The sequence below is a fragment of the Triticum aestivum genome, chromosome 4A, assembly GCF_018294505.1.
Source record: "Triticum aestivum cultivar Chinese Spring chromosome 4A, IWGSC CS RefSeq v2.1, whole genome shotgun sequence".
Lineage (NCBI taxonomy): Eukaryota > Viridiplantae > Streptophyta > Magnoliopsida > Poales > Poaceae > Triticum > Triticum aestivum.
In genome coordinates this window covers 690,254,598-690,271,349 of record NC_057803.1, presented here as the reverse complement: position 1 = coordinate 690,271,349, position 16,752 = coordinate 690,254,598, and the positions used below count along the sequence as shown (strand labels likewise).

Below are 16,752 nucleotides of genomic sequence, written 5' to 3'. Positions count from 1 at the left end.
AGCACTGCTATTCTAGAAAAAAAATGTAGCGCTGGTCTTCTAGAGACTCTTCAACTGGCTCACCACCTCACCGTGACACACAGCCCTCGCATTGCATGCAGTTGGCCACCAACCGGCACCAGCTCACCGTGACGTAAATCACTGCATCTACGTTCTCCCGATCCGACAAAAGCAAGGGCACGTACGTGCCCATATATGTTTGTAAGTGCGTCCCTCACGCGCCAGTTTGGCAGCACGTACGTGCTAGCTGTTCGTGCTAGAGCCGTCGATCAAGCAAAAGAGAAAAGAAGAAGGCAAAAGCAGACACGCCCGGGCGTGTCGTCGTCGTGCTGCGAGGAAGCAAGCAAGCTCGCGCCATGCAACACCATTGCCATGCCACGCCCCAGCGAAAAGCGAAGGCGAAAGCGCGAGAGCACACATGGCCCCCAGAACTGAAAGGGAGGGAGGAGCACAGGAGACGAGCCCCGTCCGGCACCGAGAAGGCACGTGCATGTGGACATCACATCACCTCGCAGCAGGAACACCCACCGGCGGCCCACCGGGCGCGGGCGCGACAAGAATATGCGTGCACGGCGCGGCCGGCGGAGCGCACGCAAAGGCGCGCGCGTCGGCCAGGCCAGCCACGACGCCGCTGGAAAGCGCGCCCCCGGCCGGTGTGCCAGCCACTCCGCGGCACACTAGCCTCCTGTGTGCCACTCCACTTCAGTACTTCACTCGGCACGCACGCAGAAACAAACAAACAAACAAACAAACGGGCGGAGAAGGCGAATTCACTCCACTCGACGTCGCCTTTCATCACACGGGCCATGCATGCATAATATACATGCAGCCGCGCGCGGGTGCGTGCCGTGGCGGTCCCGTCCCGTCTAGGCGTCAGGTGTCCGGCCGGCCGCATGCATGCATGCACGAGGAGCGGAGCGGGTATTGGGGATCCAGCCACGGGAGGACTGAGCGAGCGAGTACAAATAACCCCACCCCCCGCAGCCACGCACCGTTCGTTTCCTTCAGTCCCGTCACTTTCGCCCCGCCCACAGACTAGTACAACCAGGAGGAGGAGGAGAGGAGAAGCCTCTGCCAGTGAAGAACGACACTCACTCACTCACGAGCGCCCGGCCGGCGACCGTGGGTACGCGCACCGGCGATCGTCCGTCCAAGAAGATCAAGGAGATCAGACCAGGTACGCACCCCCCTCCCGGCCCAATTCCCGGCCGCCGGCCGATCGATGCATCCATAGATCTAATCAAGGTCAGTTGTTCGACTAGCAGATCCATCCTAATACCGCCTTCGTTATAAGATCCCCTGCCTTTTTTTCTTTTTCTTATTTACTTTCTTCTTCCGTGTGAGTTCAGGATCATGTAGATTCTCAGATTTAAATCGTGTAGGACGGATTTAAATCATGCAGATTTGAGCAACAGATCCAACAGATTCATGGTTAAGGATTAGTTAACAACTGAACATAATGCATTAACATTTCTGTTTTCTAGCAGAGTTGGATCAAACAAGTAACACATGCTAGTAGTACAGACCAAGTTTTCATTTAATTTATTTATGTTTGACGTGCAATTAATTCGACTGTACGCTAGACAATATATATGTATGTTCGATCAATAAATATGTACTATTTCAAATTCATACTTGATGTTTGGATTTCTGACGAAATGTAAAATCCTGAAAACTTGACTGCAAAATTATGTTTATCCCACTACTCACTAACAATCAGTGTAGTCGTCTCTCGCTGCAGGTAGCCACACCCTGCGCGCGCGATGGCGGCTCTGGTCACGTCGCAGCTCGCCACCTCCGGCACCGTCCTCGGCATCACCGACAGGTTCCGGCGTGCAGGTTTTCAGGGTGTGAGGCCCCGGAGCCCGGCAGATGCGCCGCTCGGCATGAGGACTACCGGAGCGAGCGCCGCCCCGAAGCAACAAAGCCGGAAAGCGCACCGCGGGACCCGGCGGTGCCTCTCCATGGTGGTGCGCGCCACGGGCAGCGCCGGCATGAACCTCGTGTTCGTCGGCGCCGAGATGGCGCCCTGGAGCAAGACCGGCGGCCTCGGCGACGTCCTCGGGGGCCTCCCCCCAGCCATGGCCGTAAGCTAGCTAGCTAGCACCACTGTCTTCTGATAATGTTTCTTCTTGCAGCCAGCCATGCCTGCCATTACAAGTTTACAACTGATGCTGTGTCTGCAGGCCAACGGTCACCGGGTCATGGTCATCTCCCCGCGCTACGACCAGTACAAGGACGCCTGGGACACCAGCGTCGTCTCCGAGGTACACATATATCCGCCACATGAATTATCACAGTTCACATGCTCCTGCACATTTCTGCAAGGTTCCACTCACCGACTGGATTTCACAGATCAAGGTCGCGGACGAGTACGAGAGGGTGAGGTACTTCCACTGCTACAAGCGCGGGGTGGACCGCGTGTTCGTCGACCACCCGTGCTTCCTGGAGAAGGTGACCAATCGTCGTCGTCGATCGATCAATCGATCAAGCTATCTTTTCGTCGTCTCAACATTCATGGTGATTGATTTGGGTGAGTCTTTGTTTCTGCTGGTTGCAATTTCCAGGTCCGGGGCAAGACCAAGGAGAAGATCTACGGGCCCGATGCCGGCACGGACTACGAGGACAACCAGCTACGCTTCAGCCTGCTCTGCCAGGCAGCGCTTGAGGCACCCAGGATCCTCGACCTCAACAACAACCCATACTTCTCCGGACCCTACGGTAAGATCAACAACACCCAGCAGCTACTAGAGTGTCTGAAGAACTTGATTTCTTCTTGAGAGCACTGGATGATTATCATCTTCCTTGTGTCTTGGTGCTGCCACGCCATGCTATGCCGCGCCACGCCGCGCAGGGGAAGACGTGGTGTTCGTGTGCAACGACTGGCACACGGGCCTTCTGGCCTGCTACCTCAAGAGCAACTACCAGTCCAGTGGCATCTATAGGACGGCCAAGGTTTTGCATCTTCTCAAACTTTATATTCTCTCTGCAGAATTTTACATTGCAACTTCATTTCATGTCCAGGTAGCGTTCTGCATCCACAACATCTCGTATCAGGGCCGCTTCTCCTTCGACGACTTCGCGCAGCTCAACCTGCCCGACAGGTTCAAGTCGTCCTTCGACTTCATCGACGGCTACGACAAGCCGGTGGAGGGGCGCAAGATCAACTGGATGAAGGCCGGGATCCTGCAGGCCGACAAGGTGCTCACGGTGAGCCCCTACTACGCGGAGGAGCTCATCTCCGGCGAAGCCAGGGGCTGCGAGCTCGACAACATCATGCGCCTCACGGGCATCACCGGCATCGTCAACGGCATGGACGTCAGCGAGTGGGACCCCGCCAAGGACAAGTTCCTCGCCGCCAACTACGACGTCACCACCGTGAGCACCCGCCCACCCACACACCCACACAAAGATTTCTTCCGGTGATTGCTGGTTCTGGGTGGGTTCTGACGGACGAGGCAAAGTGACAGGCGTTGGAGGGGAAGGCGCTGAACAAGGAGGCGCTGCAGGCCGAGGTGGGGCTGCCGGTGGACCGGAAGGTGCCCCTGGTGGCCTTCATCGGCAGGCTGGAGGAGCAGAAGGGCCCCGACGTGATGATCGCCGCCATCCCGGAGATCTTGAAGGAGGAGGACGTCCAGATCGTTCTCCTGGTACGTCATCGACCCCAACCGCAACCCGACCGCCATTGCTGAAGCTTCAATCAAGCAGACCTAAGGAATGATCGGATGCATTGCAGGGCACCGGGAAGAAGAAGTTTGAGCGGCTGCTCAAGAGCGTGGAGGAGAAGTTCCCGAGCAAGGTGAGGGCCGTGGTCAGGTTCAACGCGCCGCTGGCTCACCAGATGATGGCCGGCGCCGACGTGCTCGCCGTCACCAGCCGCTTCGAGCCCTGCGGCCTCATCCAGCTCCAGGGGATGCGCTACGGAACGGTAAACGCCGCCTCCTCCTTCCTGCCGATTCCTTATCTCCCGCGTATCCATGGCCATGACCGAAGTTTCTTTCAAATTTGCAGCCGTGCGCGTGCGCGTCCACCGGCGGGCTCGTCGACACGATCATGGAGGGCAAGACCGGGTTCCACATGGGCCACCTCAGCGTCGACGTAGGCTCGTCGATCCCTTGTGTAAATTCTTCATTTTGTTCATCCTGGGAGCTCAGGCAGATCATGAAATGGTTTCCTTTTTCCTCTTGGTGGCCAGTGCAACGTGGTGGAGCCGGCCGACGTGAAGAAGGTGGTGACCACCCTGAAGCGCGCCGTCAAGGTCGTCGGCACGCCAGCCTACCATGAGATGGTCAAGAACTGCATGATCCAGGATCTCTCCTGGAAGGTAAGTCGTCTCTGGTCTGGTTTAGGATGCATTTTCCAGAACAACTAAGAGTTGAGACTACAATGGTGCTCGTGCTCGATGCATCCATTAATGGTGGCTTGCGCATATGGTGCAGGGGCCAGCCAAGAACTGGGAGGACGTGCTTCTGGAACTGGGGGTCGAGGGGAGCGAGCCAGGGGTCATCGGCGAGGAGATTGCGCCGCTCGCCATGGAGAACGTCGCCGCTCCCTGAAGAGAGGAAAGAGGTTTTTGGTGCATGGAGCATTCATCCATCTTCAGGGTTCCCGTGTGAGGAGATAGCCGCTTGTTGTAGTGAAGGGCCGATATATACATATTTATATATAGACTAATAAGTACTTATGCTTTGTTGTGCCGCTTGCCTCTTTATTACAAACAAAAAAAAGGTAAGAAGTTAGGGGTTGTGCTTGTGAGAGTGTGTACTTAATCGTGCTTGCATTTTGGTGTGGTATATTGCAAATAAACAAAGGATTTGTTATGTATTTTTGCTATTGTTTCTCTGTGTTTGATTTCCAACAGAGTCATTTTGTGGGGTTCCAAAGGTGAAAGGATCAGAGTTCATCAGGGCATAACCTTGCATTTTGGCCCTGATAAGTGCCACACATGTGGCATGAAGTAATTCCGTCCTAACGTTTTTTGTTGGCAACTTCAGTTATTCGGGGATGACAATTTTAGTTGTGAAGCACGGCAACTTTCTGTTTGATGGCAAGTTTTAGTTTTTTTTTTGTTTCGTCTTTTTTTTTTTGATGGCAACTTTAGTTATAAAAATGCCAGGGCGGTGTTATTTCGTGCCGCATGTGTGGCACTTATCACTTGGGTGCATTTTTGGGTTCGTGGAGGTGGCACTTATCACTTGGGTACATTTTTGGATTCGTGGAGGTGGCAATTTCGGTCGTAGGAAGATAGGTTTTCAAGGCGGTCAGAATTGCTTGCCGCCTGCGGAGGAATTGCCACCGTAAAGTTCACCATTTTGCAATGAAGGAATACCTAGGTGTAAAGTTTCAAAATGTGGAATCACCACCGTAAAGTTCACCATTTTGCAAATGAAAGAATACCTTGATGTAAAGTTTCAAAATGACAGTGCGATGACGATGAAGATCAATGCGACACAACAAATGGTGGAAGGGGACCGATCGTGGCCCGCGATGAGGATAGGGGCAGCGAAGGCACGGACAGGGAGTGATCATGGCCCGTGATGAGGATAGGGGCAGCAGAGAAGGAGGGATCATGGCCTGTTATGAAGATAGGGGCAATGAAGGCGCAGCCGTCACCTTCGACCATGGGCAGCGACGTGATCTGGATGATATTGATAGAAAGGGTGGGAGGTGAGAGGCCTGGGAGATTGTCCAAACAGCTTTACTATTTCCCTGGCTTGAAACCGACAATATTATGAGTCTGTGAGGCACTAAATTCATTTAACAAGTTGTGCAGCATCCAACGTCTATTTGAACCAAAACACAATCTAAATACCTCCTAAAATATCGCTCCTGCTTTTTCACCAGAGTTTCAGTACATGTTTACTGAAAAGACACGTGCTCGAAGTGTGATAATTCTCAGCTGATTTCTGAAAGATGCGCCGATGTTGCTTTTCAGAATCGACCGAGACAAATAAAAATTTCAAGTGACCGAGACAAATGAAAATTTCAAGTGACCGAGGCATAGACGGGCCATGCACAAAACAGACAGATCCTATTCAAGTATTTTGTGTCTCAACATGCGAGAGAGACCCAGAAAGACCAATAAAGACCATCCATCATGGTTTGAGCATCAAAACAAAATCAACGCACATGTTCTTATTACAGCAGGAAAATCTGGAGTGCAAAGAGCTACTTTAAGTGAGTGCACATCTGTTTTGACGATCGCCTTGTTATTGGCATGGTAGCTACAGAGGAAAGATAAAAGGAAACAGAACACCTGGTTCTGATATTGATACGCAGCTTCCCGTCAGACCACCGGTGTTACGCCACGGTTCTGATACGAGAGAGTTCCATCATGCCCTCATCTCAACGTAGGACCCTGAGATACCTGAGGTGCCGATCAGGGTGATCTGCAAGAACAACAATTACCTCATGAGTATACTGAATAAAGCAGCAATGTCTACTAACTTCAGACCAGGAAATCAGCTGAATAAAACATGATCCACACATGCTATGAAACTGAGCAGGAACACCGGCATGCAGGTATTGATCCGCACATGCTTATATACTTGTGCGGGATCTCATCCACTTTCATCAGGAAACATTTTAATGAGACGAAAAAAAATCAAGAAGCAATTGTTTGAGCATCTCCCGGTTGCAATAACAACTCACGATGGCGTGACCAACACTCGATCTGTGAGAAGAAAACAGTAACACTGGAGAAGAGCCTTTACCCCATAATAAGCGGGCAAGTTTGAACAGCCATACTCTTATGGTTATTGCTGACCTGCCAGTACTGCCCAGTTTCAAGAGGTAACTGGGTACAGGGGAGAATATGGGGGAACGCTACAAAACACCTGGCCAGGAATTAACCAGAAAATGGTTGTGTTTTCTGAATTTCTGGTGAAAGTTGCGGGAAAGAGAAACTAGTTAACAATTTGAGTACTAAAAACTAGTCTGAACTAATATAAATCAACCTATCTCGCCTATTCGACATGTAGACTAATTCCAAACTGTTTAGTAGCCTGAGAAAAAAATATGGAACCTCAGACATACAATGGTGGTAACAAAACAGGCGCTTATTTTGGTTAACTCATTAACAAGAGAAAAGCGAGAAAGTGTTATTCGTCATTAGGATGCGACAAGTAATCAGGGTTATCTGTCTGTAGTTACAAACAAGACAAGGAGCATTTGCCAAGCAATTTTCTATGGTGTATAGCTAGTACAGTTAGCATAAGTGCATATAACACTTGGTAAAAAAGGTAAAGAACACACACAGCTAGTTATTTTCTACGAATAAAATAAAGGTGAACAAGACCATGATCATACTTGAATATATGGGGTTGTTAGACAAGGTTTAAGTGTTCATAGCAATTGTAAGTTACGGCTGTCTTTTCTGGTCTATATCATCAATACAACTCCCTCATATACAACCTAAACCAATAACAAGTGACTGGCCTGGGATATTCGATACTTTGCCCCTTGGACAGAGAAGGGGATAAAATGATAATATTGACACATAAGTAAAGAAATGTGATAAAAGAAATTGAAGAAACAAATTCATCCAAAAAATCAGGTGAGAATGCCGCATATATAGAAACACCTTGCACAAAAAGCAATGGACTAACATTACAGCAAACGGCATTACAAGAAGAATCAATGAACCATGATAGTGCATGCAAAGCACCCACACAACAAAGATGTATCAAACATGAGTCTACAATAGAGACTGGTATAACAAAACTATATTCCAAGGACCAGTAACTTTCAATAGAAACATACCTTTCCCCACTCAGACCCTATGCCACTGCATCTCATTTTCAGGTGAATCATTTTTGTCCCCAACTCGCTCTCCACCTTTTTCCGTAGATAGTGCTCTTCAGGACCAAAAGATTCCAGATATGTCATGTATCGGCTATAGGCGGATTTCACAGCTTCTTCTAAGTAACCAGGCAAGGGGCCCACATTCTGCAGGAGTTAGGGTTGGTAAGACGTAATCAGAAGCAGAAAAATGAGCCCCAGTTCTGCAAAGAGCAATACATAAACAAGGGGAGAGAGGTGATTAAGTACTGACCTCGCCCGTTAGACCACAAAGATCATCAAGAGCCATTCTTAGGGTAACTAAAACTCCACTAAACTCTTCACATGCTTCAGCTGCACGAAATACATTTTCCAAAGCTTCTTGACCAGCCTTATCATCAGTAGCCATAGATACTGCTTTCTTTGCTTCCTCCACAAGAGAACCTGGAAGCTCATTCCAGCTAGCAGCCATCAAATCCTTAAATGCAGTCTCAATTTTCGGGTCAGATATTGCAGGCAGATGTTTCTCATTTGAACTGAACATGCGCCTGGAGTTCCATGAGAAAGCATTGTTGCCATCTGAGGATGCAACATGAAAATATTAATCAACAATGAGCACAGAGAGGAAAAAAAAAGGCATGGAAATTTATGAAGTTTGAACTAAGGTACAATACTAGGGTTGCAGAAAAATGAAGACTGATAATTCTCTCTGCATTTTGCTACGAAGTGAACTAGTAGCATCTGAATACTGTGCAACTCTGATAACCACACTGATCAAAGTTCAATTGCCATTACTACACAACCTTCTTAAATGATCAGATGTGATGGAAGATCAAGAAATGCAAGATCTCAAAATAAATGAGCTACTACTATGAACTATGAAGTCCTCAAAATATCTTATCTTCACGGAGCCGCTGGCATTGGCACTCAAATGGTTCACACATGGGTCTTGGTACAATAAGGCTGTTAACCTCAAATAAGAACTAATGCAATGGCTTAGTTGAGGACAATGGATACAGATCTCCCAAATTCACCAAAACCAAGACGTTTAACAGCTTGTGATAGAAAAATGAATAACAATAGAACTAGGTACTTAGTGAATAGCAGTCTCAAGGTGTTCTTGTGACATCTGGTTGCCATATATGGAGTCATAACATACTCATGGATCATGGTTTATAAAGCGGTAAAGCGACCTAAAGCGAGCACCACCCGCTCTAACGCTTAAGCGACACCTAAACGCCTAAAGCGGGCAAATATCTAAGGCGCTGTCAGGGCGCCTTGTCGCTTAAGTGATGCTTAAGCGTCTGAAGCGGGACGAATTATAAACGATGTCATGGATAATAAGATTAATAATCTACAGCAGGAAGTGTTTGTTCAGCATGACAGTTAAATAGTTATTCATGAATTCGCAAGTTTTTATCACCAACACTCCTCAGACTACTGGTGCACTTGCTTACGAAAATGCGCACCTATCCTGCAGAATCAACAGGAATCACACTCTTATTTCTAGGTTCACATCTTGTACGAGCAGTTGAGCTCAACAACAAAGCCATACACAGTATCACCAACTCCTCCCCTCAACGCAAAATTGTGTATACTGCAGAGTTCAACATGCATCCAAATCCAATGTGTCGTGCCAATTGAGTTTGCTCTTGGTAGGGATTAGGGAAATCAATTTGAGAAAACATTGGAGATAAACACGGTTCGTGGCATACTAACTGACCCTAGAAACCTCACAGAGCAAGATCAATCACGCAAATTTCACTCTGCAGTCTGCGCAGCCGTTCACATGGAGAACCAAGATCCAATCTGATGGTAGCTAACAAGCATCGGAACGGGAGGGGGAAAAGAAGGGGCATCCGCGCGGGTCTACCTCGGGTGATGCAGGATCCGAGGCGCGCCGCCGACGCCGCGCTGTGGAGGGGCATCCGCGTCTCCAGACCCGCCGCCGCCGACCTGCAGGGAAACTCGACGTGAGCACGCGCCCGCAGCCACCCACCCACCCACCCATCGATAGATCGATCTCTTGGACAGCCTAGCAGAAACCTACCTGCGGAGGACTCCGGCGGCGGAAGAGGAGGACGAGGCGGCGAGGGGCGCCCGGCGGAGGGCCGATCTCGCGGCGGAGGCGGCGGCGCGGGCCGACGATGCCATTTTTTTTCTCTCTCTTCTTCCTTCCTCTCTCTCGCTTGCGGCTTTTGGGTTAGTTGGCGATTTCGTTCGGGTTTATTTATTTTTCCTTTTCTATAGGCCCTGTTCGGCTTTATTGATTCTGGGCCTGGGCTCTCGTGTGACGATGCCATTTTTACTCAAAAACAAAGGTGAAAAATTCCTCCATGGCATGAATTCCTCCTGGGAAAAAAAGGCATTCGTGTTTCCTAAAATTCAGAAAGTATTGATCACGCTGCACGGTATTGTTCTAAAACTTATGGGCACAATCTCTCGAAGAGGAGGAATGGCTTCACCACAACAATCGTGAAGCCTTGCACAAGAGCTAAACTTTGTGCGGATGGTTGACTAATGACTCTTAATGCACCGCCAGGCGATGTGCGTCGTCAAGAGCTGATTGACCTTGTCAATTAAGTTCATGGCCCTACCGTCTTTCAAGAATTGGATGTATACTTGATGCTACTAGGAGGCATGTTTGTTGGACTACCTAGAGGACCATTGAACGTATTAGGTTGGCGGATTTGTCGAGAAATGGTTGCTTCTCTCCCCATGTCTCCAATTCCCTCGTGTTCCCGATACATCTCATATTGCCGTCTACGTAGTGTTTTACTATGACAAATGGGAACTATGGCGTAACAAGCATACATGAATAACAATGTGTTTTCTTTGGGATGGAAGCAGCTAGATGATTTGTCTTACTACAAGAGTTTCGCCTTCTGCGTCATGGAGTAGTTGGTGCTAGTTTTTTTCCCTTGAAGAAAAAAGAGTGGTTGATGCTACATGCTACAAGGAATGTTGTGCCTAGCAAAGTCGCAATTTATATTGACCAAGCAAGGTGACAACGAGAAGGGGACATGTACAATTGATATGTCACATGCTCCGAAGATTGCCATTGCCCATGAAGGCATGATTATATCTTTTGTTGGTTGTCATTAAGTTTCACTTTAAAGCATATCTTATATGTAGGAGCGGAGTACCAAGTAAGTCCCATCATGATACCACCGATCAGTTTTCATTCTTTGTCGGTGTTCTTGTGCATAGCAAGTGGAAAATCCGTTGATTTCTCCAAATTTTCATATGCATCACGAGTCTTGTGTCCTTTCTTCTATATCAAAATCTAGTTTTGTTCTTCTCATGTTCTCCGGTGAAAATGTTCACTACAATTATTTACATGTGAAATAAAAAAATTAACCGTCACCGGGGAGGAGAGCTTCCCCACCTGAATATATTACCGAAACCCATCGTCTGCCATTACTTAGGGAAGAGACTAGATCTTATAACAGAGATACAATATCTATGATCTAGTGGTGTCATGCATAGTAATTTCCGTAAATCTGAATATCCACGTGAGAAGTCGAACACGGTGTTTCTAATGGTGGTCCTGGACGTATGGAATTGAACACGGAAGGTGAAAGAATTTCTTGAATCCAATAGTTTTCAAAAAACTGGAAGAGCCACCGAAGGCCATATGTTTGGATCTAGGCTAGGTGGCATGTTAGACTTCCATATCTATGGCAAATCAGGATCAGGAAGAAGTCCCAGATCGATCCAAACTTGTGAAGTGGTCAGACAAAGTAGAGCTAGGTGAGAAATGTCATCATAAGGGGCAGAACATCCAGGGCAAGTGGTGTTTGCAGCAATGTTCATGTGGTGCATGTTGCCTTTTTTGTTCATCCTATCTTTAAACATAAGCCAACCGAAGAATTCCACTTTGATGGGCACAGTCGAGGACCAATGAACGCATGCTTGAGGCCAATATTCGTGTCGTCAGTGATGATCATGTAGGTTCCTCAAAGGAAAGGCAGTCCATGGATGAAGAACGCTCTTCCACGTGGTTAGAAGACTAGAAATCATGCAAGAGTGAAAAGGACAACAAGAAAATCGCAAGCGATGCAGCCGTAAGACGGTTCCACGGGTTAGATAATAAGCCACAATTCCAGACAGTGGCCACTAGAACCTTATCATAAGTGCATATGATCCAAGAAGAGAAAGTATGTTAGCTTATGCCTCTCCCTCAAATAAAATTGCAATAGTGATTACCGGTCTAGTTATCGATTGCCTAGGGACAAATAACTTTCTCGTGACAAAAAGCTCTCTACTAAAACTAACTTAGTTTTGTCTTCATCTAAACAGCCCCTAGCTTTTATTTACGTGTTCTTTATTATCTTGCAAACATATCCAACAACACCAACAAAGTACTTCTAGTTTCATACTTGTTTTAGGTAAAGCGAACGTTAAGAGTGCGTAGAGTTGTATCGGTGGTCGATAGAACTTGAGGGAATATTTGTTCTACCTTTAGCTCCTCGTTGGGTTCGACACTCTTACTTATCGAAAGAGGCTACAATTGATCCCCTATACTTGTGGGTTATCAAGACCTTTTTCTGGCGCTGTTGCCGAGGAGTCATAGTGTGGAGTGAATATTCTCATGTGTGCTTGTTTGCTTTATCACTAAGTAATTTTTATTTGATGTTGTAATTTGTTATCTATCTTTAGTTATGGATATGGAACACGAAATACCAAAAAAATTAGGTGTACTTGCTACTCATGGAGATGGGGAACCGCCTAAAACCCTCGATGCTGGTTATGTGAAAGATATTATGTACTACTTTGATAATCCTGAGAAAACCCTATTCAATTATGTTATGGGAGACACGTTGGATCAACTAGGGATTATCGCTTGACGGATCAAATTCATATGTTACATTGGTATGCTAGGCAACTATGCTAGAGATATGATTATACTTGTTGCCCTAGGATGAAGGCTCCACACCTTCCCTTTTCATGCAAATTTAATGATAATGAAACCTTGGCTTCTTATGCTAATGGTATATATGATTACTATGATGTCGAACACATAGAAGAATTTGTTGCTTTTATGGGTGCTTATGAAATTGAATCTTTGTTTAAAACGTGTGAAAATCTTGATGATGCTGTTTATAGACCTGAAAATTTTACTATACTTAAATATTGCTATGAGAATTACAAATTCAATTCCGATATTGATGCATTTATTGAGGAAGTATCCGTTGTCCAAGAAGAGACCAATATTATGCAGGAGTCTATGGAAGAAGAAATTGATGAAACTGTGAGCTCATTGGATGAAAAAGATGATGAGGAGAGCGAAGAACAAAAGGAGGAAGAACGTATTGATCACCCGTGCCCACCTTCTAATGAGAGTAACTCTTGAACTCATACATTGTTTGATTCCCGTTCGTGCTTACTGAAGGGTGATTGCTATGATCCCTTTAATTCGTTTGAAATATCCCTTTTTGATGATGCTTGCTATGCTTGTGGCCAAGATGCCAATATGAATGATTCTTATGGAGATGAACTTGCTATAGTTCCTTATGTTAAAAATGAAATTGTTGCTATTGCACCCACGCATGATAGTCCTATTATCTTTTTGAATTCTCCCAACTACACTATATCAGAGAAGTTTGTGCTTATTAAGGATTATATTGATGGGTTGCCTTTTACTATTGCACATGATAATTTCGATGAATGTGATATGCATGTGCTTGCTGCTCCTACTTGCAATTATTATGAGAGAGGAACTATATCTCCACCTATCTATGTTTCCAACACGATAGAATTGCAAGAAACTGCTTATACTATGCATTGGCCTTTACTTGGTGTGCATGAGCTGTTCTTTTATGACATGCCAACGCATAGGAAGAGAGTTAGACTTCGTCATTGCTTTATTTATGTTACTTTGTGCTCACTACTAAATTACAAATCATTGTTAATTAAAATTGGCTTTGATATACCTTGGGATCCGGGTGGAATCATTACTTGAGCACTTTATGCCTAGCTTAATGGCTTTAGAGAAAGCGCTGCCAGGGAGACAACCCGGAAGTTTTAGAGAGTCATTTATTTCTGTTGTGTTCTTTCATATAGTTTAAAAACAAAAAAAATAAAGAGGGGAACCCAAAACTTTTCAAAAAGGAAAGTGAAAGTGAGAAAGACAAGCATTGTTGAAGTGGGGGAGCTCCTTGAACATTGTTCATGCTCACGAAAACTTTGTGAATCTTAATTACAGAAACTTTTCATCAAAAATAATTATCCCCTTGTACAATTCCATTGTATTATAAAAATAATGTGACAAGGTTTGCCTTTAGGATGTTTACAATGCTTGTTGGTTTGTACGGTGCAGGACCGAAACTTTGGCTGTAGTGCGCGATTTTACATTTTTTACTGGAACATCAAACGGTTCTGTAAGTTTTTGCACTGTCTTTCTATACAAATTGTTTATTTTTCCTAATTGTGGCAAAAAAATTTGGGGTACCAGAAGTATAGTGAATGTTCAGATTGCTACAGACTGTTCTGTTTTTGACAGATTCTGTTTTTGATGCATAGTTTACTTGTTTTGATGAAACTATCAATTTCTATCAGTGGATTAAGCCATGGAAAATTTATATTACAGTAGACACAATGCAAAAACAAAATATGAATTGGTTTGCAACAGTACTTAGAGTAGTAATTTTCTTTATTATACTAACGGATCTTACCGAGTTTTCTGTTGAAGTTTTGTGCAGATGAAGTGTTTGATCGAGGAGGTCTTGATATGAGGAAAAGGAGGAGAGGCAAGAGCTCAAGCTTGGGGATGCCCAAGGCACCCCAAGTAAATATTCAAGGAGACTCAAGCGTCTAAGCTTGGGGATGCCCCGGAAGGCATCCCCTCTTTCTTCAACAAGTATCGGTATGTTTTCGGATTCGTTTCGTTCATGCGATATGTGCAAGCCTTGGAACGTCTTTTGCATTTAGTTTTCACTTTTATTTTATGCACCATGCTGGTATGAGATAGTCCATGGTTGATTTATAGAATTCTCACTGCACTTCACTTATATCTTTTGAGTATGGCTTTGTAGAATGCTTCATGTGCTTCACTTATATCATTTGAAGTTTGGATTGCCTGTTTCTCTTCACATAGAAAACCGTCATTTGTAGAATGCTCTTTTGCTTCACTTATATTTGTTAGAGCGTGGGCATATCTTTTGTAGAAATAATTAAACTCTCTTGTTTCACTTATATCTATTTAGAGAGATGACAAGAATTGGTCAATCACATGGTTAGTCATAAAATCCTACATAAACTTGTAGATCGCTGAATATGATATGTTTGATTCCTTGCAATAGTTTTGCGATATAAAGGTGGTGATATTAGAGTCATGCTAGTGGGTGACTATGGATTAGTAGAAATACTTGTGTTGAGTTTTGTGATTCCCGAAGCATGCACGTATGGTGAACCGTTATGTGATGAAGTCGGAGCATGATTTATTTATTGATTGTCTTCCTTACGAGTGGCGGTCGGGGACGAGCGATGATCTTTTCCTACCAATCTATCCCCCTAGGAGCATGCGCGTAGTACTTTGTTTCGATGACTAATAGATTTTTGCAATAAGTATGTGAGTTCTTTATGACTAATGTTGAGTCCATGGATTATACGCACTCTCACCCTTCCATCATTGCTAGCCTCTTCGGTACCTTGCATTGCCCTTTCTCACCTCGAGAGTTGGTGCAAACTTCGCCTGTGCATCCAAACCCCGTGATACGATACACTCTATCACACATAATCCTCCTTATATCTTCCTCAAAACAGCCACCATACCTACCTATCATGGCATTTTCATAGCCATTCCGAGATATATTGCCATGCAACTTCCATCATCATCATATACATGACTTGAGCATTCATTTTCATATTGCTTTGCATGATCGTAAGATAGCTAGCATGATGTTTTCATGGCTTGTCCATTTTTTTGATGTCATTGCTACGCTAGATCATTGCACATCCCGGTACACCGCCGGAGGCATTCATATAGAGTCATATCTTTGTTCTAGTATCGAGTTGTAATATTGAGTTGTAAGTAAATAAAAGTGTGATGATCATCATTATTAGAGCATTGCCCCAGTGAGGAAAGGATGATGGAGACTATGATTCCCCCACAAGTCGGGATGAGTCCCAGACTTTATGAAAAATAAAAGAGGCCAAAGAAGCCCACAAAAAAGAGAGAGAAAATAAAAAAATGAGAGAAAAAGACAGAAGGGGCAATCTTACTATCCTTTTACCACAGTTGTGCTTCAAAGTAGTACCATGTTCTTCATATAGAGAGTCTCTTGAGTTATCACTTTCATATACTAGTGGGAATTTTCATTTTAGAACTTGGCTTGTATATTTCGATGATGGGCTTCCTCAAATGCCCGAGGTCTTCATGAGCAAGCAAGTTGGATGCACACCCACTTAGTTTCCAGTTTGAGCTTTCATACACTTATAGCTCTTAGTGCATCCTTGCATGGCAATCCCTACTCCTCACATTGACATCAATTGATGGGCATCTCCATAGCCCGTTGATTAGCCGCGTCGATGTGAGACTTTCTCCTTTTTGTCTTCTCCACACAACCTCCACCATCATATTCTATTCCACCCATAGTGCTATGTCCATGGCTCACGCTCATGTATTGCGTGAAAGTTGAAAAGGTTTGAGAACGTCAAAAGTATGAAACAATTGCTTGGCTTGTCATCGGGGTTGTGCATGATTTGAATATTTTGTGTGGTGAAGATGGAGCATAGCCAGACTATATGATTTTGTAGGGATAACTTTCTTTGGCCATGTTGTTTTGAAAAGATATGATTGCTTTATTAGTATGCTTGAAGTATTATCATTTTTATGTCAAATGATAGACTATTGCTTTGAATCACTTGTGTCTTAATATTTTTTTTGAAACTGCCTCGTGTCTTAATATTCATGCCATGATTAGATATATGATAAATATTATGCTAGGTAGCATTCCAGATCAAAAAATA

General features: G+C 45.2%; 2 protein-coding genes across 3 annotated transcripts; one reads left to right on the top strand and one right to left on the bottom strand.

The window, feature by feature from the left end:
- Positions 1–962: 962 nt before the first annotated feature.
- Positions 963–4,824, top strand: LOC100037526 (granule-bound starch synthase 1, chloroplastic/amyloplastic). 2 transcript variants are annotated; one of them, XM_044510365.1, is made up of 12 exons: positions 963–1,177; positions 1,742–2,087; positions 2,187–2,267; positions 2,356–2,454; positions 2,568–2,721; positions 2,855–2,955; positions 3,025–3,378; positions 3,471–3,650; positions 3,737–3,928; positions 4,012–4,098; positions 4,196–4,324; positions 4,440–4,824. In XM_044510365.1, the coding sequence occupies exons 2-12, from the start codon at positions 1,764–1,766 to the stop codon at positions 4,554–4,556; spliced, it is 1,818 nt and encodes a 605-aa protein (XP_044366300.1). In that variant the 5' UTR covers positions 963–1,177; positions 1,742–1,763; the 3' UTR covers positions 4,557–4,824. The 2 variants fall into 2 exon arrangements, with proteins under 2 accessions (XP_044366300.1, XP_044366299.1); XM_044510364.1 differs by having other exon boundaries at positions 967–1,177; positions 1,726–2,087.
- Positions 4,825–6,012: 1,188 nt separating this feature from the next.
- Positions 6,013–10,035, bottom strand: LOC123088177 (succinate dehydrogenase subunit 5, mitochondrial). Its single transcript, XM_044510363.1, has 5 exons — positions 9,830–10,035; positions 9,653–9,735; positions 8,054–8,358; positions 7,762–7,947; positions 6,013–6,389 (listed from the first exon to the last, which is right to left on the bottom strand). Exons 1-5 carry the CDS (start codon positions 9,931–9,933, stop codon positions 6,333–6,335), a joined length of 735 nt encoding a protein of 244 aa, XP_044366298.1. The 5' UTR covers positions 9,934–10,035; the 3' UTR covers positions 6,013–6,332.
- Positions 10,036–16,752: the final 6,717 nt, after the last annotated feature.

Coding starts and splice junctions, on each gene's coding strand:
- LOC100037526 (XM_044510365.1), top strand. CDS start 1,764: ATGGCGGCTCTGGTCACGTCGCAGCTCGCCACCTCCGGCACCGTCCTC. Junction 3,379..3,470: donor CCAACTACGACGTCACCACC/GTGAGCACCCGC, acceptor GCAAAGTGACAG/GCGTTGGAGGGGAAGGCGCT. Junction 4,325..4,439: donor TCCAGGATCTCTCCTGGAAG/GTAAGTCGTCTC, acceptor CATATGGTGCAG/GGGCCAGCCAAGAACTGGGA.
- LOC123088177 (XM_044510363.1), bottom strand. CDS start 9,933: ATGGCATCGTCGGCCCGCGCCGCCGCCTCCGCCGCGAGATCGGCCCTC. Junction 7,948..8,053: donor TTTGTGGTCTAACGGGCGAG/GTCAGTACTTAA, acceptor TAACTCCTGCAG/AATGTGGGCCCCTTGCCTGG. Junction 6,390..7,761: donor TAGGGTCTGAGTGGGGAAAG/GTATGTTTCTAT, acceptor TTGTTCTTGCAG/ATCACCCTGATCGGCACCTC.